Source organism: Gekko japonicus, unplaced genomic scaffold, assembly GCF_001447785.1.
Source record: "Gekko japonicus isolate JY-2015 unplaced genomic scaffold, Gekko_japonicus_V1.1 scaffold1126, whole genome shotgun sequence".
NCBI classification, from domain to species: Eukaryota; Metazoa; Chordata; class Lepidosauria; order Squamata; family Gekkonidae; genus Gekko; species Gekko japonicus.
Genome location: NW_015167572.1, coordinates 408,067 through 432,356, shown reverse-complemented (window position 1 = coordinate 432,356; position 24,290 = coordinate 408,067). Strand labels below are relative to the sequence as shown.

Sequence of the window (24,290 nt, the reverse complement as noted above, 5' to 3'; positions counted from 1 at the left end):
AAGTGTTGGTTACAGAAAGAAGTTTCTGATTGCTATCCTGCAATACGGACAGTGGTTAAGAAGCTCATTGTTGCACTTCCAACATAATATTTGGTGGAATGGTACATAAATCTGTGTATACCGACAAAGCTCTCAGCCCCAAAAACCTATGTGCTGAAGTGATCCCCACTAAGAAATTGTTTTCAGAGTAATATCTTTCATGGGACATGATGCCAGTTGCAGATGGACAGTCATTTCCTGAGATAGAAGGTCCTGTCTGACAGGCAGCCGCCATAGATTCTGTCTGGATAGGCTCATGAGGTCCTGGAACCACACCCTCCATGGGCAAAAGGGTGCCATCAGAATCACATCTGCTCTTTAATCTATCGCCTGCTGTACCACTCTGGGAATTAGAGTCAGGAGCAACAAGGCATAGAGTAGAGTTCTTGGCTATGTTAGGAACAGGGCGTCCATTCCTAGTGCCCCTTTCATGTGAGTTTTGGACGTAAACCTTTTTGTTGGTGTTGTTCATTTGTTTTTGTTTTTGTTTTAACTTGATGGTCTGTCTCTACGTGAAAGGATCCACCTCTGCCTTCCAAATCTTTTGCTGATCTGTTGGAAGGCGTCCCTCTGTTAACACATTTCTCTTCCTGCCATATGTGTGGCCTTTAAGGACAGCACATGCTCCTCTGCCCATTGCATCACTTCCATTGCTTCCCGGTGTAGCCGTTGGGATTGCATGTCTCCCTATCTGTTAATATAGACTTTTGTCATCATGTTATCCATTTGAATCAGAACATGACTGCCTACCAGTTGCGTCTGCAAGCAAGCCAGGGTCAACTTTATGGTCCCAAGTTCCAGGAAGTTGATGCTCTTGGATGTTTCCAGCTTCAACCAGGTGTCTTGACCATGTGTCCCATAGGGTTCACTTAGAAGTCTCCCTTCTGTGAACAGAGTCTGAACTAGCCACTACTGTAACTCTGTCCACACAGACTGTGGCAACTCTACCTTCTTGACTATCTTGTAGTCTATTTCCTTCTGGTAGTGAATAAAGAAAGTGCTGCAGGGATCTCATGTGAACTCTAGGCCACGGTAGTAGATCTTGGCACGACACCATCATACCCAGGACACATGCTAGGGTCATCCCCTCCAGTGTCTAAATGTTCAGGACCTGATGAAAGATAAATGAGAAATTTTACTAACCGTTCCTAGAACAGAAGAACCCTGTCCTGTCTTGTGTCTATCCACACTCCCAAGTGTGTAATTCCTTGAGTTGGCTCCAGGGTCCTCTTCTCCCTGTTAATAACACAACCATGTCCCTGTAGTAAGGTAAAGGTAAAGGTTCCCTTGCTCGAAAGCCAGTCAAATCTGACTCTAGGGTTGCGGTGCTCATCTCCGTTTCAAAGCCAAAGAGCCAGCGCTGTCCGAAGACATTTCCGTGGTCATGTGGCCTGCATGACTAAACACTAAATACTTGGATTATAAAGTCCAAGTGTAGGCTCGCCTGGTGACTGAACTCTGCCTGGATCAAAACGTCTTCCAAGTAAGGAAAACAGGACTACTCTCTCAGCCTTAGGAAGGCCACTAGTGTCCCCAGGACCTTGGAGAATATCTGACGTGAGGACTTGAGTCCAGAGGGCGAGGCTCAATATTGGAAATGTTTGCTGTGATATGTGAACCTTAGAAATTTCCTGGATTATCCCTTGTCAGGATTTGCAGATAGGCTTCCGCCAGGTCTATGGAGACCTTGAAGTCCCCTGCATGTATGGAGGTAAAAGATGGAACTCAACATTTCCATCTTGAACTTTCGTGATTGCAGACCTCAACATTTCCATCTTGAACTTTTGTGATTGCACATGTTTGTTGAGCCACTTCAAGTCCGAGATGCCCCTAGTGTTCCCATTCTTCTTGGTGATCGTAAAGGGATGGACTAAATTCCTAGCGAACTCTCTGTCTCGGCACCATCTCTATCACTCCAGTGTCCAACAGATGTTAGATTGCCTGTAACATCATCTTGTGTTTTTCCTGGTGATCTTTCCCATGAGATATCCAAGAAACGTTGCTTGGAACTCTTTTGAACTCTAGTGCGTAGCCATGGGCCAGCATCTCCAGGAACCACTTGTCCGACACAGCCTGGTGCCACTGCCCAGAGAAAGCTATCCTCTTGTGTCTATATCTTCCATTTGTTGTTTATCATCACGACTGAGGTCTCAAAAGGACTGTGGTCTCCTTCTAGAATTCATATCCTTCTTCTTTGATGGTAGCATCCATGACTTGCCTTTGCCTTTCACCAAGTAACATTCCAGGCCTGCTCTTAAAAGGTTAACTCCCTTGAGAGATACCACTGCCACCTTGGTCCTTGTTGCTGGATCTGCATTCCGGTGTCCCAGCCACGTATTTCTCCTGGCCGTTGTACGACATGCCATAGCCCTCGCTGTGAGTTGTATGGCATCCAAAGAGGCTTCTGTCGCAAATGCTGTGGCTAGAGCTATCTGTTTTAGCTCATCTTTAAGGCTCTTTGGTATGTCACTGTCTACAGAAGTTAGCTCTGAGACCCACAGGTAGGCCACTTGAGCAAACAGGGATCCCATAGCTGATACTCTAAGGGAGATGGCAAGCGCCTCAAAAAAAAACTCTACGCAGTGCCTTTGCAACTCCCTTGTCTTTTTTGGGAGTCCATCAGCATCCACGGGAAACAGAGAAGTAGACACTTATAAGTTAATTGAATCATCCACCATAGGAAGTTTGAACTTCTTTGTGGCTCCTGGAATAAGAAAGCAGAGTTTATTAAACACTGGGTTTCCCAGACTTTGGATAGGCTGGGTGTTCCCATACTGCCGTAATGATATTATATAATGCCACAGGAAGCGGCACACTTGGGAATGGCTTTGTCAGAGCCTACAGGAAAGAACCCAGGAACCTCCTTGTCTTCCTGTATCTTTGGAGAGTATGTAAACTCTAGTGCCCTCATGACCTTAGCCCATATTCTATTATAGAGATTAGGAGCAAGAGTCTAGATTGAATGACAGGCACCCTTTTCTTTCTCCTGCTCTAATAGTTCACCTTTTTTCTGGCACTATGCTTGGGAGGCCTGTATTTCTAGGAGGAGGGCTGCCCTCTATACTGGGGCTCCTGTCTCTTTTAGCAGAGAGGACAGTAGCCTAGGAAGAAGCTGCCTGTTGCCCTAGACCAGTGAATTCATTCTCATTTCCTCTCTAAGGCAGGAGAGAAATTTGACTGGGCTTCCTCTCCTGAGGGCTCAGTATTTTGGGAGGTTATATTGGTAGTCTGTGAAGAGTTAAGACTCTCTGTGCCTTGGGAGCTAGATGTTCCCGCCTTCTCAGCCATTTTAGGGGAACCTGAAAGTGAAAGTAGCCACCATCACTCTCCTAACAGAGCCCCAAAATGGAGCCCTACCCCACCCACATCAGCTGAATCCGGTGGGGAAGAAGTAGGCTGTCTATTGTTGCTCCCTTTCCCGAAGGCCCAGCAATAAGGACTGTAAAATTTCCCTGCTAGAGACCTGACCCATGGACCAGAAGCAATTCGTCCTTTTAAAGAACCTCCCATCCAGATCCAGAGGAAAGGAGTAAAGGGTGGGGAAAAGAAAACTGGAGGAGGGGGGGTAATCCTCTTTCTCTCTCCCCCTCCACACCTTGTCAGTTCTCAATGGATACAGCTGACCGGGTAGACTGTGCAGGAGACACGTCCGTCCTCACCACGATCTGGAACAAGGAGGGGGCTCCATTCCAATGCCGAAAGGGACGGCGGCAGAGATTCTGTACCACCCTCGGCCGCCTCTCTTGCCTCTGCTCTCCCCAGGCTCCACTGAGTGTCTGTCTCAAAAACCGCTGCACGCTGCTGCAGCTGGATGGGGGGGATGAGCAGTTTACCACCACCTTCCTAGCGGGGTCCGAGACGTTTCTCTAGGCACCGCGACCGCCTGGGGGCCTCCCAGGACTGCCGGCGCCGGATCCATTGTAATTCGAGGCCTGCAGCTCTCAAATATGTTTTAGGGCTGGAAGGTAAGTACCTTCTCCCATTGCCCTTTAGGTCTTCGCTTCTTCTTCTGACCTTCCGGTGTCTTCTGGGATCTTCGTGCTCTTCAGAGCACAGCCAGCATGTCCTGCTCAGAAGGCAGGGCTGGTAAGACTGGGAATCAGAGGATAAGCCCCTCCCCTCTGGGATCAAAGTTTGCCGGCCCTGCCTACGGAAGGGGGAGGTGCTTTCCAGGAGTAAGGAGTCAAGGACTGCCCCACTCCTGGACCACCAGAGAATATTTTAACTTCTTACGGGATAAACCGACCAATATAGATTGTTGACAGACAGTTCTATAATGAAAAGGTTCACTTTGTCTAGAATATCTACATAGAGATTAAGGGCAGCAAGCCCGAGGCCAAGACAGGGAAGAAGAGCATGGGAATGGAGACTCAGGAAAAAGGAAAACATAAGGGACAGAAAGTCTAGAAACAACAAACAAAAAAGATAAAATTGTTAATGGGTTGAGAAAGGGATAAATGAGGAATGTAAGGGAAAAAAGATATGAAGGTCTGATGGAAAATAAAAAGGACACAAGGAAGTTGAGAACTACTAAATAATCAGGAGCACTAACCTAATTTGTAGGAGCTGATTTTAAAAAGCCAAACGTAATCGGAAAATTTTCTACAAACTTACCTCCAGAGCAGACTCTGTTTTGCTTGCAAGTGGAGGCCTGGAGGTATGTATGCTCTCTCCTTTTTCTGATGGGTGCATCTGGTAGTTGACTGCATGATAGAGAATCTAAGGAGAAATTAATGATATCTGTTATATCTGTGTAATCTATAAAGTAGGAGAGCCCCTTCCCTTCTGTGTAGTATCTTTAGCCAGCCTGCCCCTCCCTACCACAAGGGGGGTAGGGTGGATTACTTAGGGTTTTTTTTAACATTTTGCTTTCAGAAACAAAAAAAACCCCATAATTTCCACTGACAAAGAATCACAATCTAATCTACCTGTTCATCAAAAGCCCAGCCAACCCTTATGACAAATAAGCTCAATAACTCTTTTTAAAAAACACATGTGGGAATGTGTACAACATATTTCTGGATGATAAAGGCCAAATAGGACATCCTTACAAAATCTAAGAATAAGGACATAGTCCAACATCAGTAAGGATTACAATGGATCTGCACCGAAGCATGAGCTTGATTCTCACTGATCGCAAACAACCCCATTTCAGGAACAGAAGGCTACAAAAATGAGAGGAAGCTGTGTCCTTCTGTCACAAAACACCAGCTGTTAAAAACAGGACCACACAAAATGACACACATCAGTGAGTGAAGTGTCCCAGAGCTCCACCTGGCAAAAGGGGGGAAGGGGGGGGGAGGAAGGAATATGTTGATGGGCAAGGGGTTTTTGTTTGAGGACCAACAACAGGGTGACAGGGTTAGTTTTGATTGGTGAAACAACATGATGGGTGACAGAGTTAACCCCCTCCCCATACCACAGCCTGGGTCTTGTCATGGCCCTCTGCATGAGCCCTGCAGAGCAGGCCTGAAGCTATATTGGCCATGTTGGTTAGCTGGCATTTGTGTTTGTTTTGAGGCCATGTTGATTAGTTGGCCCTTGAGCTTTTCTATTTCTGTGTTGTTTTTGACAAAGTTTTGTATCTTTCTTAGTTTTGACTGGGGGGACAGTTTGAATTGGCAGTCTTTCCACCAATGAATATTTGTGGGTGCTGGTATACTGCTTAATTCTCCTACTAGTCAGGCCGACAGCCAACTGCCAGGTATTTATAATTAGTTACTAGTATTGTGTATCATTAGCTAGTCAGTTGGTGTTATTGTTAGTATCACTTACTTTGTTATACTGTTACTTGATGTTATAATGTTTAATTCTCCTGCCAGCCAGGCCTATGGCCAACTGCCAGGTATTTGTAATTAGTTAGCAATATTGAATATTGTAAGCTACTTAATTGGTGTTGTTGTTGTTGTTATTAGCAGCACTGAATATTGTTAGCTACTTAATTGGAGTTATTATTAGTTACTTTGATTTACCCCCTCATGGATCACTGCCTTGTTGTGGCGAGGGGGCTTGCGCGGTTCGATGAAGCTGTGGGCTATGCTGTGAAGGGCCACCCAAGACGGACAGGCTACAGCAGAGAAGTTAGACCAAGCGTGATCCCCTGGAGAAGGTAATGGCAACCCACTCCAGTATGTTTGCCCAGAAAACCCCATGGACAGTATCAAAAGGCTAAAAGATATGACGCCGGAAGATGAGCCCCTCAGGTCGGAAGGTGTCCAATATGCTACTGAGGAAGAGCAGAGGGCAAATACAAGTAACCCCAGAAAGAGTGAAGCGGCTGGGCCAAAGCCGAAAGGACGCTCAGTTGTGGATGTGTCTGATGGTGAAAGGAAAGTCCGATGCTGCAAAAACAATACTGCATAGGAACCTGGAATGTAAGATCTATGAATCAAGGCAAGCTTGACGTGGTCAAAAATGAGATGGCAAGACTGAACATCGATATCGTAGGAATCAGTGAACTAAAGTGGACAGGAATGGGCGAATTTAACTCAGAAGACCATTATATCTACTACTGTGGCCAGGAATCTCGTAGAAAAAATGGTGTAGCCTTTCTAGTCAACAAGAGAGTGCAGGGGTCAGTACTGGGATACAATCTCAAAAATGACAGAATGATTTCGGTCCGATTCCAAGGCAAACCATTCCACATCACAGTAATCCAAGTCTATGCCCCAACCACTGATGCAGAAGAGGCTGAAGTGGACCGGTTCTATGAAGACCTACAACACCTCCTAGAACTAACACCAAAAAATGATGTCCTCATCATCATAGGGGACTGGAATGCTAAAGTAGGAAGTCAAAAGGTAACTGGAATAACAGACAAGTTTGGCCTTGGAAAGCAAAATGAAGCAGGGCAAAGGTTAACAGAGTTTTGTCAAGAGAACACACTGGTCATAGCGAACACCCTTTTCCAACAACCTAAGAGGCGACTCTACACATGGACATCACCAGATGGGCAACACCGAAATCAGATTGACTATATAATTTGCAGTCAAAGATGGAGAAGCTCTATCCAGTCAGTAAAAACAAGACCTGGAGCTGACTGTGGTTCAGATCATGAGCTACTCATTGCAAAATTCAGACTTAAACTGAAGAAAATCGGGAAAACCATGAGGCCATTCAGGTTTGACCTAGATCACATCCCTGATGAATATACAGTAGAGGTGAAGAATAGATTCAAGGGTCTGGATTTGATAGATAGAGTGCCTGAAGAACTATGGACGGAGGTTCGTGACATTGTACAGGAGGCAGCAATCACCACCATCCCAAAGAAAAAGAAATGCAAGAAAGCAAAGTGGCTTTCTGATGAGGCTTTACAAATAGCAGAGGAAAGAAGGAAAGCGAAAGGCAAAGGCGAAAAGGAAAGATTTACCCAACTGAATGCAGATTTCCAGAGAACAGCAAGGAGAGATAAGGAGGCCTTCCTGAATGAACAGTGCAAAGTAATAGAAGAAAACAATAGAATGGGAAGGACTAGAGATCTCTTCAAGAAAATTGGAGAAATCAAGGGAGCGTTCCATGCAAAGCTGGCCATGATAAAGGACAAAAACGGTAGGGACCTAACAGAAGCAGAAGAGATTAGGAAAAGATGGCAAGAATACACAGAAGAACTATACAAGAAAGACCTCGATGTCCTTGACAACCACGACGGTATAATCACTGACCTCGAGCCAGACATCCTGGAATGTGAAGTTAAATGGGCCTTAGAAAGCATTACTAACAACAAAGCTAGTGGAGGTGATGGTATCCCAGCTGAGCTATTCAAAGTCTTAGAAGAGGATGCTGTTAAAGTTCTGCACTCCATTTGCCAGCAAATTTGGAAAACGCAACAGTGGCCACAGGATTGGAAAAGATCAGTATACATTCCAATCCCAAAGAAGGGCAATGCCAAGGAATGTTCAAACTATCGCACAATTGCACTCATATCACACGCTAGCAAGGTCATGCTCAAGATCCTACAAGCTAGGCTTCAACAGTACGTGGATAGAGAACTACCAGAAGTACAAGCTGGGTTTCGAAGAGGTAGAGGAACGAGAGATCATATTGCCAACATTCGCTGGATTATGGAGAAAGCAAGAGAGTACCAGAAAAATATCTACTTCTGCTTCATTGACTATGCTAAAGCCTTTGACTGTGTGGATCACAACAAACTATGGCAGGTCCTTAAAGAGATGGGAGTACCAGACCACCTCACATGTCTCTTGAGAAACCTGTATAAGGGCCAAGAAGCGACAGTTAGAACCGGATACGGAACAACTGATTGGTTCAGCATAGGAAAAGGAGTACGACAAGGATGTATACTGTCACCTTGCTTATTTAATATATATGCAGAGTACATCATGCGAAATGCTGGCCTGGATGAATCACAAGCGGGAATTAAGATTGCTGGGGAAAAGATCAACAACCTCAGATATGCAGATGATACCACTCTAATGGCTGAAAGTGAAAAGGATCTAAAGAGCCTCTTGCTCAGAGTAAAAGAGGAGAGCGCAAAAGTGGGCTTGAAGCTCAACATCAAAAAAACTAAGATCATGGCATCCGGCCCCATCACTCCTTGGCAAATAGAAGGGGAAGTCGTGGAAGTAGTGACAGACTTCACGTTCCTGGGATCCCAGATCACCGCAGACTGTGACTGCAGCCATGAAATTAAAAGACGCCTGCTCCTTGGGAGGAAAGCGATGGCGAACCTAAACAGCATGATAAAAAGTAGAGACATCACCCTGCCAACAAAAGTCCGCATGGTCAAAGCAATGGTATTCCCAGTAGTCATGTATGGCTGCGAGAGTTGGACTATAAGGAAGGCCGAGCGCCAAAGAATAGATTCTTTTGAACTATGGTGCTGCAGTCCCTTGGACTGCAAGAAGAACAAATCAGTCAATCCTAAAAGAAATCAACCCTGACTGTTCCCTGGAAGGCCAGATAATGAAACTGAAGCTCAAATACTTTGGCCAACAAATGAGAAGAGAGCACTCACTGGAGAAGACCCTGATGCTGGGAAAGATTGAAGGTCAAAGAAGACGAGGACGGCAAAGGATGAGATGGTTAGACAGTGTCATTGATGCAACGAACATGAAGTTGAGCAAACTTCAGAGGACGGCGGAAGACCGGAAGGCCTAGCGGGAACTGGTCCATGGGGTTGCAAAGAGTCGAACTCGACTGTGCGACTGAACAACAACAACTTTGATTTATTTAATTTATTGTATACAAGTGAACTTTTCTTCTTTGCAGTTTAACTATTGTAGGATGTTTTCTCATACTGATACTGCTATTTGGCTTAGCAGTAGATTATCAACTACAGCACCCAGTTTAGTCTTTATTTCAGAACTGAACTTGAGGCGCCGACATCACGGCCTCACCTCACAATATCACTAGGGACTTGGGCATGCCTGTCCTTTTGGGTGCGGGAAGATATACCAGAGAAAGGAGCATAGCTATAAGAACTTGGAGACATGGCTATGCTTGGTGTCCTTCTAATCTCCATCCGATCTGCAGGGATGACAATGTGCTGATGTCTGGAGCAACTTCCTCTTTGTCCTTGATATCGTGCAATTCCAGGTCAATGCATAAGATCGCTACACTTCGGGATATTATCTGGCACTGCAATTTTGATCTGGCCTGCTTGACAAATACCTGGGTGAGGGAGAGTGAGACAGTTTCCCTCTCCCAACTTGCTCTGCCTGGTTTCTTGGTCCTACATCAACCCTGAATTGGAAGACAGGGAGGTGGAGCGATTCTTATCTGAGATGGGTTTTCCTTCTGGAAAATCCCCATTCCAGAGATAGACAGTATTGAATGTGTGGGCCTCGGGTGGGGTATCGGGGAGAAGCTGGCTATCCTGCTGGTTTACCATCTGCCCAGCCCATCAGCAGATACCTTACTGAAGATGGCAGAGGTAATCGCCAAATGGAAATGCAATACCCAGTTGGTGGTTGTGGAGGATTTCAGTATCCATGCGGTCATCGTTAAGTCAGTCATGGCTTTGCAGGATATCTAAACCAAGCCACTAAAAAGTTATGGTATGATTTAAAAAAATAATTCTGAAAGGTTTTTCTACATGAATTTTTTCTGTGAACGTTTGGTTGCAGTGAACGTGCAAAGGTTCATTGTGATTGCACAAATCATTCTGACAAATGGCTCATGGGGAACGAATCACACATGTTATGAACTCTGAGTCTGTGCAGAGTGCACACCTAGTTATGGTAAACCTTAATATAAAATCTGGGATGTATGGTATTTTACAACAGAGGCTATGCGTCTTTGGCACATGCTACATAGAACAAAGTGGTAATGCTAACTGAGCTGAGTGGTAAGGCTAATGGCCTTCTGCCATTATAATTCCAAATTCATCATATTTGCATTTTACATTTTTACATTTTTCACTTTTCTTCTTGCGGCTTAGGAAAAGCTCCTCCAGACTATGTAACCCAGAGGTACTGCCTTACCCTAGGGTAGCCCCAACAACAGGGGCACCCCACTTTCTAACTTGAGCCAGAGACCCACAAACCCAGACCAAGGAAGACACTCCTGGTTCTGAAACACAGAGCAAGTCATAGCCCTTGAAAAGATTCTCCATTTTCAGGTGGCTTAAGGCAGCCCTGAGAGCGAACCTCAGAGCGAACCACACCCAGCAAAAGTATGCATATGAAATAATGGGTTCCACCAGGTAGTGTATCTGCATTTCTTAAGCTATTCAGAGGCCACCTTGCAAATAGCCCTTCTATCTCCAGAACTTCACTAAGCCTTTTTGTGTGACCTCATGTCTATGTGAGAATCCTTTGTCTCCAAACCTATCTTTCCTGCTCCATCTCTCAGGATACTGAAATAAACCAATCATACATTCAACTGTTTAGCGATCCTTCCTGATGCTAACCAGGGACTCATCTCCCACCTTTTGTCTATACTTGGGAATCTTTTCAAACTGCCTTGCCTGAACCATTAGTGGTCAGAAAACCCATTCATCTAGCCACCAAGCACCCGGCTAAACCTATCAAGGCTATTGTCATGCCTGCCCCTGATGTAGCATCTGACAGCCAGGAACAAGGGGATTTGGCCCCAAAAGCCCCTGATGTGACCACAGAGGCAGAGCCTAACAGCCAAGAACTGACTCCTTTAGCAGAAGACACTGTAAGTCTTGAGGAGGATAGAACCTCCCAGGAGACACCTGCGCCGGATTAGGCTCTGCTTGACTCAAGCAGATCACCCCCCGACTCTGCCCCACCTGTGAACCGGCTCAGGAGTCAACGACGACAGGAGCTGAATGAGAGACGCAAGGCTGCACGCATGCGCGGAAGACGCTCATTCAGCCCTGAGTTTTAACAGCGGCCTGACCTTGCTCCACTAAGATAACAAGTTAATGAGCCAGCACACTATATCAACAAACCTGCTGCTTGAAGCAATTTGTACTGGCAACTTCAGTTGACAGGACCAGACGCTCTGTGCAATCTTGCTCTGGACTCTTTGAAACCTTGACCGTTTGTTACTCTGCTTCTGAACTCCGGCTCCCTGACTCTCGGCATTGTTTGACCACGACTTCGGCTCTGCGATACTCTGGCTTTACTTGATTTATGGACTATGACGTATGGTATGTTTGACGCTGGCTTTGTGAATTGTTTTGGACTTGTTTAAATCTCTGTGCTGTTTGAACTATTGGCTGAACCTCGGACTGGCTTTGGACTTGACCTGTTTAACCCACGCTCCCTGGCCCTGCTGTGACAGCTATTGTTAATCCAGACTCTGCCCCTCTGGAACCTCATTGGTCACATCGAGGTCTGGCTCCTCCTGATGCTGCACCCCCTGGGACCTAGGACTGGGCCAAGTAATCTTTTATCTTCACCTGAGACAAGCCCCTCAAGACCACCTATTTGTCTGAATTGTTCTCCAGTTTCTATATCCGTCCACGCACACCCACCCTCTCTTTTTCTCTGCCCCCCATAGCACATAACACTGGCCGTTGCAAGGACATTTGCATGTCTGGACAGGTAGTATTACCCCATAACTGACCCCTCTATTTGCTATCAACTCCGCTTTCTTAGTTCTGTATTGCTTGCTCTTTTTAAATGTTTAGTGTGCTTGTAATTAGTAAATTCCTTAATAAAAACTATTTAATTTACTCTTCTAATTTAGAGTCTTCCTACTGTACCGAACCTTGGTATAAACAGGTGTACAGGTCCCTTGTACTCCTCTGGCCTTGCCTGCTGCCTAGCCAATTTCCCCAAACAACAAGGCAGGCCATTGGCGGTAACAACTAGTACTTTGCATCTAAGACTGCAATGAGAAATCACAAGAATGCTAGCCGGGGGGGGGGAGATTTTCAATAACAGAAATACATATATAAATTTGATTCTGCTCCCATTCAGGTATTCCAGGTCAATAACACAATTGGCAACAGGTCAGGTTCATTTTAAAAACCACTTCTGTTTTTAAACAAACCCTCAGAAAATCATGACATACCTCAGTTCGCAATGAGCTGCTTGCTGCCAGAAGTGATTTTATGGCACTTGGGGGACAGTGTGTCAGAGCATAGGCTATGAGCTCTTGCCGAACAGCCATGTCCTGATAACCTTCTGATTGTCCTAACTGGCTGCAAACTTCCCAGCTTTCAGAATAGCCTGACATAGACATAAAGATTATAAAAATGAGATGGCACCAACCTAAGGATTACTAATTTGAGAAGTGCGAAAATTTCATATTTTTATGGAAGCAAAGTTAAATATGAATGACCTACAACTATGGTTCCCAAAGCCTGACACTTCTGTAATAGTTACACAGATACTGTACTCTAGTGATGTTTTTAAAAATCAAATCTAAAATGCTCATTCTTCTGTAACTACAATCATGCCATTCACTTTCTCTATATGGTAACTCACTATATTTTATCTACAGGCTGGTTCTTAATGTCCTAAATGGCTTGAGGTCAGAGTACTTAAAGGACCACGTGTTCTCATACTGACCAGTCCACCAGCTGGACAGCCCATGACCTTCTTTACAAGCCCTGATCTCTGGGCCCCCATCTTCAAAAGTGAGGCAGATGGCAGGGCTTTTTCCATGGTGGTACCTCACCTGTGTAATGCCCTCTGTCTTGAGGCTCACCTGCTGCTGACCCTACTCTCTTTTAGGTGCCAGGCCAAAACTTTTTTTTTTAAATCAGGCATTTAATTAAGGGGCTGATCTCTTAACATAGTTTTAATAGCCCGAGAACTGTTTTAGGAGAAATATTTCTGATTTATGCTCTTGCTGGGTTTTTAATAGTTTTTTAATTGGTAAAAAAAACTTTTATGTGGTTTTATTATGTTTTACTTTGTAAGCTGCCTCAAGCTGGTCTTCTGGAAAGGCTGCAAAGACATTTCCTAAACAAGCATATCCCCATTCACATCTTTAGCTCCCCCATTTATGATTTTTGGTCAAATTACTCCAGTGAGTCTTGGCTCCACACACCCAGCTTGTGGGGCTGCTGTATCAATTTGCCTGGTAAGACGGGAGCCTTACAGAATCCTAACAATTAAAAAAATGGGGTATGTACGACATCTGCCATTTATATTGCAGCAAAAAATTCACAAAATATATTTAAGGGAGGTAGTATTTTACCTGAAGCCATAAGCTCCTGACAATGCATATTTGCTGCTTTGTAATCCTGAAGTTGTAGAGCTTGTTCAACTAAAAGAATCAAAACTTTTCCTTTTCTCTCACTCTGGTCATCACCTGTAAAAGATACAAAGATGTACTGTTGTGTCTGAATATCAGTACATGGTTAATGAAACAACAACAAAAATAGTGACTTAATCATAGGTGGAGGTATCCTTAAATACAAGGAGGAATGCATGCCAGAGCATATACACAGACCTGACAGACCAACAATTTATTTAAGAAATGGATTCTGAGGTAAAATAGTACACACATTATAAATTACACAAATTAATGCTGAGGCTTTTGAAAAGGCAAAATCTAACTATGCATACAACATTGTCTCTCTTCCCAGGTGTAGAAATACAGATACATTTATGTGTATTTAACACTATTGTGTCATACCCCGAGTCAGAGATAGGAAGGATAGTGGTAGGTAGAGAGGACTATACACTGGTCTCTTGGACACAGCTAAGCATTCTAGTTCTACATCTAACCCTCTGTATACGGGAGCTCCCGGTTGCCGCCAAAGGCAATGGCGGCCAGGGGCTGGTTTGCCGCCGAGAGGAAGCGGGACGGCAACAGCGTCCCAGCGCAGAGTGTTGGGATGGGGGGGTGGGCGGAGCCGGCCTTGCTAGGCTGGGCTCCGCTCCCGCCCCAGGCCAGTTGCTGCCTCTACCTAATAACAGTATAGTGTGTGTGTGCATTTTAACAAGACCCTCATGGCTGGAGAACATGTTAGGCCAAATGTCAAGTAACTATTGACAAAAAGTTAATTGGGGAAAAAATTAAGCCAAACCTAACTGAATTAATTGAATGTGTAAAAAAAGTCATTCTCTGTTTTTGCCATGTGGAAACCATCATTCAATCACTATGTGACCTTTATCTTTTGACTCTTGCTCAGGCAGTGTCTCTCACCTCTACTGAAATAGGGTAATAATAATGGCTCAGTGATACAGCTGGCTTCTGGAGTGCATTTTAGTGACATGTAGTTTATGGACAGAATCATACTACAAAAATGTTATTCAAGACCTGCTCAATATTAACTTCTTCAACAGCCCAACCTATAAAGTTCAAGAAAGCCTTTGAGGTCTGCTGTTTGCTCAGCTTATTGTTGCTGGACACCAGACAGGTACCAGTAAGATGTTTACAATATAATAAGATAGTAGCCTATACAGGACTGACAACATCTGAATTTATCAAGAAGCTTTGGGCTCACTGATTCCTGTACACATAAACAAAGCCGTAGCGACTGTACCAAATTAAGTTTTCTAACTTACTACAGTCAACATGTGGGGGCTATATAGGGGGGGTGTCTTTTCTGGGCAGGTGTGAACAATGCCTCAAGTAGAGCCCCCCAACAGCTCCCATATTTCAGTTTCGCTCTGGCGGCTTTAAATGAGGCAATGCACAGCAGGATATACATCTCTTACCTTCTCCTGGCAAGTGCTAGTGAAGAGAGGGAGGGGAATGGTGATTACGCTACAGACCACATCATTTGAAGAGGTGGTTGACACTCTAATGGAGGAGCTCCACAGTGCTTGCCAGGAGAGGAGAAGGGATCCTGCTGGGCACTGTTCAATATAAAAAGAAAGATGTGCATTTATGAGAAGGTGAGGTTGTTAGGGATGGCTTGCCTTTCAACAAGAACTTTGCCCCCTCTGAATCTCTTCCCTTTCCCCCGCACTCTCTCAAAACTTAAATTTGACCTGGAAATGGGCAGAATACCACCAGACAGCAAGTCAAGGCACAGAGATCTGGCTGAAAAATTTCCAGAGGCAGCCACTAACATGTAACTGCTTGGAAAATGCAGGCAACATTTGCTATACACATTTACTATAGTAATAAACCATGTGGGTTCAGCTAAAATTAATGCATTTTTTGACAATTTATTCAGATTTTAAAGCCATCTAACCTCCTGTTGTTTTTAGTCTTATTATCATTCAGCACATGATTATATCAGCATAAGAAACAGCACAGAAAAGGGTATGTGCTCTATTCCACTGCTCCTTGAAAGTAACTTCCTGTGCATGAGTTACCTACATCATGCAGAAGGGGATGGTTTGCAGATATGGGGGAGATCTGTGAACTCTAAATCCCCCAGTCTTGCCAGTTCTCTGAAGCTAAGCAGGGCCAGCCCTGGTTAGCATTTGGATGGGGGACTACCAGGAAAGTCCAGAGTTGCAGCACAGAGGCAGGCAAGAGCAAACCATCTGTGAATGTCTCTTGCCTTGCAAACTCTTTGAGGGTAGCCGTAAGTTTGCTGTGGTTTTATGGCACTTTCCACCATTCCCAGTGAACTGCCTGAAGGCAAGGGGAGGAACTGTGTTCCACTGCACCCAATGAAAATTCTCCACACCTGGGTGCAGTGACTAAGAGACTGAGCTACAAATCTAGAAAAGAGTTAGTTTCAACCTGACACAAACTTACCAGGTAGCTTTAGATAAGCCAGTCTGTCATCTCCCCTCTCCCCCCTTCATCATGGGGATAACAGCTGAGACCATCAGAGAAGACAAAGAAGAGGTTGGATTTATACCCCGCCCTTCACTACCCAAAGGACCCAAAGGACTTCACTACCCCGGCTTTCAAGCTCCTTTCCTTTCCCTTCCCCACAACAGACACCCTGTGAGGTAGGTGGGGCTAAGAGAGTTCTGACGAAACTGCTCTTTTTCAAGGACAGCTGTGCCAGAACTATGGCTTGCCCAAGGTCATCCAGCAGGTGCAAGTGGAGGAGTGGGAAATCAAACCTGGTTCTCCCAGATTAGAGTCCGCGCTCTTAACCACTACACCAAACTGGCTCCTCCACTATGCCTGCACTAAGGAAGCCCTGCACTTAAAGAGACTGAAAACATCTAGCTGTAAAGTTAAAGGATCAAGGATAAAATGCAGCCACATCTGTATGTAGCTTGGCAGCCTCTTTACAGCAGGTGGTATTTTTAACTGTGGCCACCATATTGGAAGGAGGAACAACAATCAGAGAAGCAGTGGTAAGAAGACCTTAACAGGGTAGTCAAATATCTGTTTACCAGCTTCACAGTGTGAACGTTTTAATTTGTTGTACTTTCCCCCCCCCCCAAAGGTGAGCATTTTATTGAATAACCACAATACTTCAGATGACACACAGGTGCTTTAGAGTTGGTCAGTATACAAATCAGTTCTTGGAAGCAATTAGCCTCCCAGGGCTCTTGCTCTGTGAACCGAGCTTTATCTTCTGCTTCAAGGTCCTATTCATCAGGTGGCAAGAGCTTCCATGCTTTTTCATAGATTCTGGTGGAGACAACGTTGTTCATAGTGCACTCCACAATCAGCTTTCCATCAGCTATCTTCCTCTTAATTGTGGTCTGTTTCCCATCCCATTTCTGCACTTGGCTGAGAGATCTAGCGTCACAAGACTCTTTACTTTCCTATCATCTGCTGTCATCTCATCAAACTCTTCTCCCAGCTTGATGTTAATCTCCGTGTTCTTTAAAGTGCTCTCTGTTCTGATGGTTACAAGATCCCCTTTGCAACTGAAAATGACACTGGGCTCAGCAAAACCAGCCACTTTCCTAGTAGCAAAGCCCACACCAAGTTCTTTCAGGTAATCATCAAAGTTCTCACTAGAAACCAGCTTCCACATTCCCAAAAACTGCTCACATGTTGTGGCTGATTAACTAAGCTCCTTTCCTAAACACTCCAGAGCAACACCACCCAATCTGGTGTACTTTTGGTGGATTTTGTAAGTCACCTTGAGGACCAAAGAATAGTGGAAGTGCCAAATAAACATTTCTTTAAAACACAAGAAATACAGAACAGACAAGGTTACTGTTCAGAATTCTCACGTGTTTGATGCTCTCATATGTAATTGCTGGGTGATTTGTAAACATGTGCATGCTCAGACTAGTTACTTTCAGACATATGCCAAGCCTATAAAAGTTTTATTGTTGATCCTTCTCAGGGCTTTTTTGTAGAAAAAGCCCAGCAGGAACTCATTAGCATAATAGGCCACACACTGACAGCACAGTTTAAACTGCCTTCCCTTGGCTTGCACTGGTGCCCCACTGCTGCGGGGAGCCCAGGCAAGCCAGCCCTTGGACAAGCCAGGGAAGGCATGGGGAGGCATTTAAATGCCTCCCCATGCCTTCCCTGGCTTGTCCAAGGGCTGGCTTGCCTGGGCTCCCCGCAGCAGTGGGGCACCAGTGCAAGCCAAGGGAAGGCAGTTTAAACTGTGCTGTCAGTGTGTGGCCTATTATGCTAATGAGTTCCTGCTGGGCTTTTTCTACAAAAAAGCCCTGAGAAGGATCAACAATAAAACTCAGCAGTCATATTTTTTCACCCTGCCAAGTTGCTCTCAGATTCATTATACACAGTCATCAACTGCGAAATACCTGGGGAAAAATATTACTCAGAGGATCACCTTACTTCTGTACTTGCTGCATACAAGAGATGAGCCCTACAAAATCTTCACCATAACTGAACTACAGTACTGCTAATGCTCCAAGTGGTAGTGCTAAGGCTTACCAGCGCAAGGTTGGGTATGACTAAGGAAGACTGAAGTCTTGATGTTTGCACTGCACACCACCGTTTATCTTTGAAAACTTGTCTTCCAAACTGATTTGTAAAAGGTTTCTTACAACTGATGAAGATTCATATCAAAACAGGAATATAGCCAGCATCCTGTCTTGTGGGTCCAGGGAACCACTTTGGTCTAGTGGTTAAGAGCACAGAATCTAATCTGGGAGAACTGGGTTTGATTCCCCACTCCTCTGCATGCAGCTGCTGGTGTGACTTTGGGTCAGCCATAAGTTCTTCCAGAGCTGTTCTCTCAAGGGCAGTTCTCAAGAGAGCTTTCTCAGCCCCACCTACCTCACAGGGTGTCTGTTCTGGGGAGGGGAAAGGAAGGGGGTTGTAAACAGCTATGAGACGCCTTCAGGTAGTGAAGGGTGGGGTATAAATTCAATCTCCTCCTCCTCCTTCTTTTTCAGCTTGTTTATTTCTTACAATACAATTTCACAGCAATTGTTTCAATTGCAAGGATTTTTGTGCATGTTATTGCAATTGGTAACGTATGTAATTGTTACTGTTGTAAAAGACCATTTATTATTGTGATCTTAAGCATTGCTATTGTGACACATGTTCTTTTCACTATTTTGTAATTACAACCAATTTTCATATCTTTGCAATTTGATATTTGTAATGTGTTCAATATACATGCACCTTTAATACCTGCTATACAAACAATATCAGACCTCTGGTACTCAGTACCTCCCCCCTTTTTTTGTCATTCAGCGGTTTCTTATCTCTTTGCTGGTTAGTGCTTAGGTTGTTCCCACGCATTGAGTTTTTGGCTCTGCAGGTTCTCCGTCTCAGTGACAGAAAACTTTGGCATTTTAAAGAAGAATCCAGCATTCAGGAGAGGATAGCATGGTATGGAGATCTTAAATGGATAACTGCAAGCCAACAAAATAATTTCAGCCTTCTCAGTAGTCTGAGCTATATACCTCTGCTCTGTTAACTAAGCATGGTCTCACTTTGAAACTATCAAGTCTAAAGGGTAACATGGAGGGGGAAAGAATGATGTAAACCACTTTGGCTCCCCACTGGGCAGAAATGTGTGATATACATTAAGTAAGTAAGCACACAAATAAAGTTTGCTTCAAGTAAACATGATTATCATGCATTTCTTCACATTTCAACTTATTGAACCTAAACCTGCAAACAGATATGAGAAAGTGGAAAACTTTTAACCAGTTGTGGACATTTTCTGGAAACTGCTTTTCCACACTGAGTTTATTCTGCAGCTCATTCAGCCGTTTAACTGCATCTACCTTCTCCCCCACTTACACCTGGTACTGTTTACCAGATGTTGCTCTCCTGATTTTTCTTCAAGTTTTTCCAGATCAAGGAAAAAACACGGGGGGGGAGATGAAAATTCAAAATAAAATGGGGCAGCACTGCCTGGCAAATGATATGTGGTGTGATATGTGTATTCTCACGAGCAAGATGAAGAGTAACTACCCTGTTTCCCCGAAAATAAGACCTACCCCCAAAATAAGCCCTAGCAGGATTTCTATGCATTTGTGGTATAAGCCCTAGTGTGTCTTCTTGAGAAAAAATAAATGTAAGACAGTGTCTTATTTTTGGGGAAACACGGTAGCTGTACAGCCAAGAGTAGAGCAAAGATATTATCTCTAATGCCTTTATAATGCAGATGCTCATATGATAAAGTTGAAACTATTGAACACATGATTATAGAGTGTCCCATATTTAATGAGCTGAGGGCTAGCTTAATCACCCCTTTACTTAAAAATATGGAATTGCCAAAGATGAGAGTTCAGGTGATGTGGCTACTATCAGATACAAATGATCTCGTTACCCTTTCTGTGACAGAATATATAGGGGCAATAATTAAATACCAAGGAAATAACATTAAGTAAGGTTTTCTCCATTTTAATTTCTCCTTAAGGCGATAGCTGTATGAGCAGTACCAAAGAGAGAGAGATAATAATTAAAAATATCAGCACATGGGCCACAGTCCCTATTATCCTTCCATCACAAAGACATAGTTCATTATTTGAACATTAAACTTAAACCAAACGCTTGCTACTTTAGCAGCACTTTTAAGGGTGGCTAATAGACTTTCATGCTCTCAAAACAAAGGATACAGTTAAGAACATCAGACAGTCCTAGCTAAATGGGTGGGTGGGTAGGGGTTCAGCATTTTAAACTAAAATTAATGCATAGACCACATAAGTAGGGCCTGGACCTTTCATGACTCATTGAAAGCCAAGCTGACATAGAAGCCTCCCTGCCACTGCAAAAGGAACTGAAATGCGGAGTTACCTGCAAGGGCAGTACATCAACAGCAATTTGTTCAAAAGGGACGTTCCCAAAAGGGAAATTGCTTTTTCTTAATTGAGCCTGAGGACCTTTCAAGGTAAATTAGCAAAATACAAAAAAAAAAAAAAACCCTGCTTTGAAGCATCAGAATCTTGGTATCTCTTTCTCAGAGCACGTTTTGCAAGATCTCACGTACTACAAATTTTGGCATTATCCTGGTAGTAGGATAATATTCCTCTCACTGCTATTCGCATTTAATTGAATGCTTTCTGATGTGCCATCCCAACATGACCGGCAAGCTCCTACAACGACAAAGATCTACCTCATCTTGCACTGACACTTTGTTGTTGTATTGTATTGTTTTAGACTGTTTTATTTGTTTTAATTCTGGCACATGTGCCCCGTTGTTAGCCGCCCTGAGCCTTCAGAGAGGGTCGGATATAAATGCAAAAATAAATAAATAAATAAATAAATAAAGCTTCTGTAAATTTAGCAGCCGCTTCAAATCCTCCTCCTCTCCCCAAAGATTTCAAACTGCACCCCCTCTCCAACACCCCCCCCCCCAATGCAAGCATACATTCCCTGGAAAACTCACAGCTCCTTGTTTTTTGTGTATTGGGAGGGGGGGTATGAAAGTAAAGTTGATTAATAATGATAGTTTTGTGCTTGCAATGCCAAGAGATACCATTTAAAAAGTGAAGCTATAAAATTAAGATGTAACAAAATGTGTGCCTTAATCTCATTCTTAATTGTTAATTACAGTTTACTGATCAGATGGCTGGACAAAGACAGGCAACATTCAGCAGTGGAAACTATGCACTGTCTACTCTTTGTAGAAAATGATGTGCAAAAAATTCAATGATAGATCAGACACACTGGCTGCATTCAGACGTCACAGACTAGCTTGATTTATCCTTGAGTTCACATGCTTCCTCGCGACCTGTCACTCTGTGGCCCATGGAGCACCCCTCCACAAGTTAACACACAGAGCGGAGCAGGGATCGTTTCGTAGAAAAAGAGCTAGGGGGACTCATTAGCATAACTCATTAGCATATACCACACCCCCTGACATCACTGGAAGTGTGTCCTAAGGCCACACACCCCGCCCCCAACAGTCCTGGCCGCCGCCGCCGGCCTTGCAACTCCACTGCCAAGCCCCATGAGGGGCCCGGCGGTGGACCTGGAAGGCCGGCGGGAGTGCAAGGAAGCCCCGCAAAGGCCCTCCCTGGCCCCAGGCAGGCAGGGGTGGGGAGAGGCAGGGAGGAAGCAACTTACCCTCCCTCTTCTCCTGCCTCCTCCTGGCTGAATGAGGGCCGGAAGCGGGGTGGCCGGAAGCAGGGGGCGGGGCTTCATCATGTGCCCCGCCCCCCGTACCTCTCCCGGGGGAGCTGCGATTCCCCGCGATCCCCCCCGAAATGACCTCTGGGGAGGAGACTGAGCCTCCTTGGTTTGGAAGAAATCACGTTTTGTTATGGTTTTCAAATTCAACTGCTTCAAGAAACTGAACTGAGGCAAGAGGTTGCTTGTGCACAGCCTTCTCCATGATGACACCTCTATTGTGAAAGTGCTCCCCTAGGAGAAGAGAAGAAGAGGAAAAGAGATTGGATTTATACCTCGCCCTTCACTATCTGAAGGAGTCTCAGAGTGGCTTACAATCCCTTTCCCTTCCCACAACAGACACCCTGTGAGGCAGGTGGGGCTGAGAGAGCTTTGAGAGAACAGCTCCGAAAAAACTTATGACTGACCCAAGGTCACACCAGCAGCTCCATGTGGAGGAGTGGGGAATCAAACCCGGTTCTCCCAGATTAGAGTCCATGCTCTTAACCACTACGCCAAAGCGGCTTTCTAGTTCCATATCACTTTTTGGTGACAGGCAAAGCTTTTTTAAAAAATGCTCAACTCACCTTCAATTTGCTGGATATTTTATTCTGGATTCAGTTGAAAAATTCTGCTGCTAAAATATTTACTTCTGCTACAATGATGTGTTATTACTGTGTTTTAGTGCTGTGATTGCCAGCTTGCTTTAGGGGTTACTGCTTAGGAGTGGCGGACTCTAATCTGGAGAACTGGGTTTGATTCCCCACTCCTCCTCCACATGAAGCCTGGGTGACCTTGGGCCAGTCACGGTTCTCTCAGAACTCTCTCAGCCCCACCTATCTTACAAGGTGACTGTTGTGGGGAGAGGAACAGAAGGCAATTGTAAGCTTCTTTGAGACTCCTTGGGGTAAAGAAAAGCGGGGTATAAAAATGAACTCTTGGTCTTTTAATGTATTTTTTAATTTAATGTATTATGGGACCAAATAAGTAAGCTCTTTTTTAAAAAAATATTGTGATTGTTAGCTACTTTGAACATTATAGTGGAAAGGCAGAATAGAAATCCTTTAAAACAATGAATGAGCAGAAAGGTTGATACCGTGGGGTCTTTTCATATGTACTGATTTGCTACTTGTTTCCCTTCAAGTGGAAAAAGATTTGTCAAAATGAGGGCAATGCTATTTCTTCCATGCAACAGAACTAAGAGTTTATCATCAGAAGCAACAAAGAATCTACCCAAAGAATCATACTATTGCCACTGAAAATACCAAGCTCATTACGGATGGGATATTTTGCTCCAAGACCCTCTGAACAGACGTAATCCCAGCAGGCCGTCTTGAAGGTATGAGTTCCCTAATGAAGTAAGAAACAAAGAACTGAAATGGTGGCTGAGTCAGACAGCCCTACATCGAGACGCTAACATTAAGAACTAGAGAAGGATTAACCAAGATCAGTAGAACAGGGCATAAAGTATTAAACCCTTCTCAGCTATCTGAAACAGCCACCCTTGCCTATTTTTAAGCCTTTAAATAACCACGGGTCACAGATCTCCATTTCATCTAAATGAACTTAGATAATTACCAATTCTTACAACAGCAGTGGGAATGAACAAGAGCTCATTAAAATCCACAAAGTATGCCACTCTTCCCAAAACCTTTTCAACCTCCTCTCCATTGACAAAATTTTTCAGCGCTCAGAGGAATAGCCAAAACCCTATTCAGAAAGTACAATGGACACATCTTGACACCCAGAGATTTCCAGATTGCGTTCCACTTCCCATAATTCACAACACCAAACCTAGCAATGTGACTAGACCCACTGTTCAAATGAACTTTTCACCACTAAGTCACAATGGTTGTGAGCACAATCGTGGCACACCTCTAAAACTACTAGACAAAATGTTTAAAGCATAAGACAAAAGTCAACCCTCTGTACTCTTCAGACTAATTCTCCTTTAGCAGTTAGGGGAAAAAGAACTATCCTCCTGCAAGAAGAATCAATAAAAGTACCAACTCAAACCACACATTTTAAGCATCATTTCTTCATGACAATATTACTATAATGCAATCATGTTCTCATATTATAATGGAATACAGTTACTTGCTAATCAAGCTTTCCATCAGCTTCAATAGTAAACCTGCAATATACTGTATGCAGACAATTAAACACACAAATAACCACTAGGGGGGAAATAAAAGCCTTACAATCCTTTGAAGGAATGAGTTCTTGGTAATCTATCTTATATTTAAGATAAATAAAAAAACAGAGCAGAAATTCTGTACCTCCCATTTTTAACCTTCGTGTCTCCCATTTTCATTAATGCCCCCCAGCTTTACAGTGTATCACATTTAAACCCATATAATGCTTTCTTCATCTCTTTTATGTCCTCTCATGTGATGCCCACGAGACCCTCAGCCAAGAGGACACCCCTTTTCTTTATGGTTTGATTGCCTTCTATATGTGTGAACACCTGAGTGTGAGCCCATGAAAGATAGAAGGAG

At 44.1% G+C, this 24,290-nt stretch overlaps 1 protein-coding gene and 1 pseudogene across 1 annotated transcript in view; both read right to left on the bottom strand.

The window, feature by feature from the left end:
- NBAS (neuroblastoma amplified sequence) overlaps positions 1-24,290 on the bottom strand; it is a 275,647-nt gene that overhangs the window by 109,188 nt on the left and 142,169 nt on the right. Inside the window, exons 33-35 of the mRNA XM_015413856.1 lie at positions 13,621-13,734; positions 12,487-12,644; positions 4,654-4,758 (exon numbers count right to left, since the gene is read on the bottom strand). Coding sequence (XP_015269342.1) covers positions 4,654-4,758; positions 12,487-12,644; positions 13,621-13,734 — 377 coding nt within the window. The remainder of the gene's footprint in view (positions 1-4,653; positions 4,759-12,486; positions 12,645-13,620; positions 13,735-24,290) is intronic.
- LOC107112657 lies at positions 16,881-18,972 on the bottom strand (annotated as a pseudogene).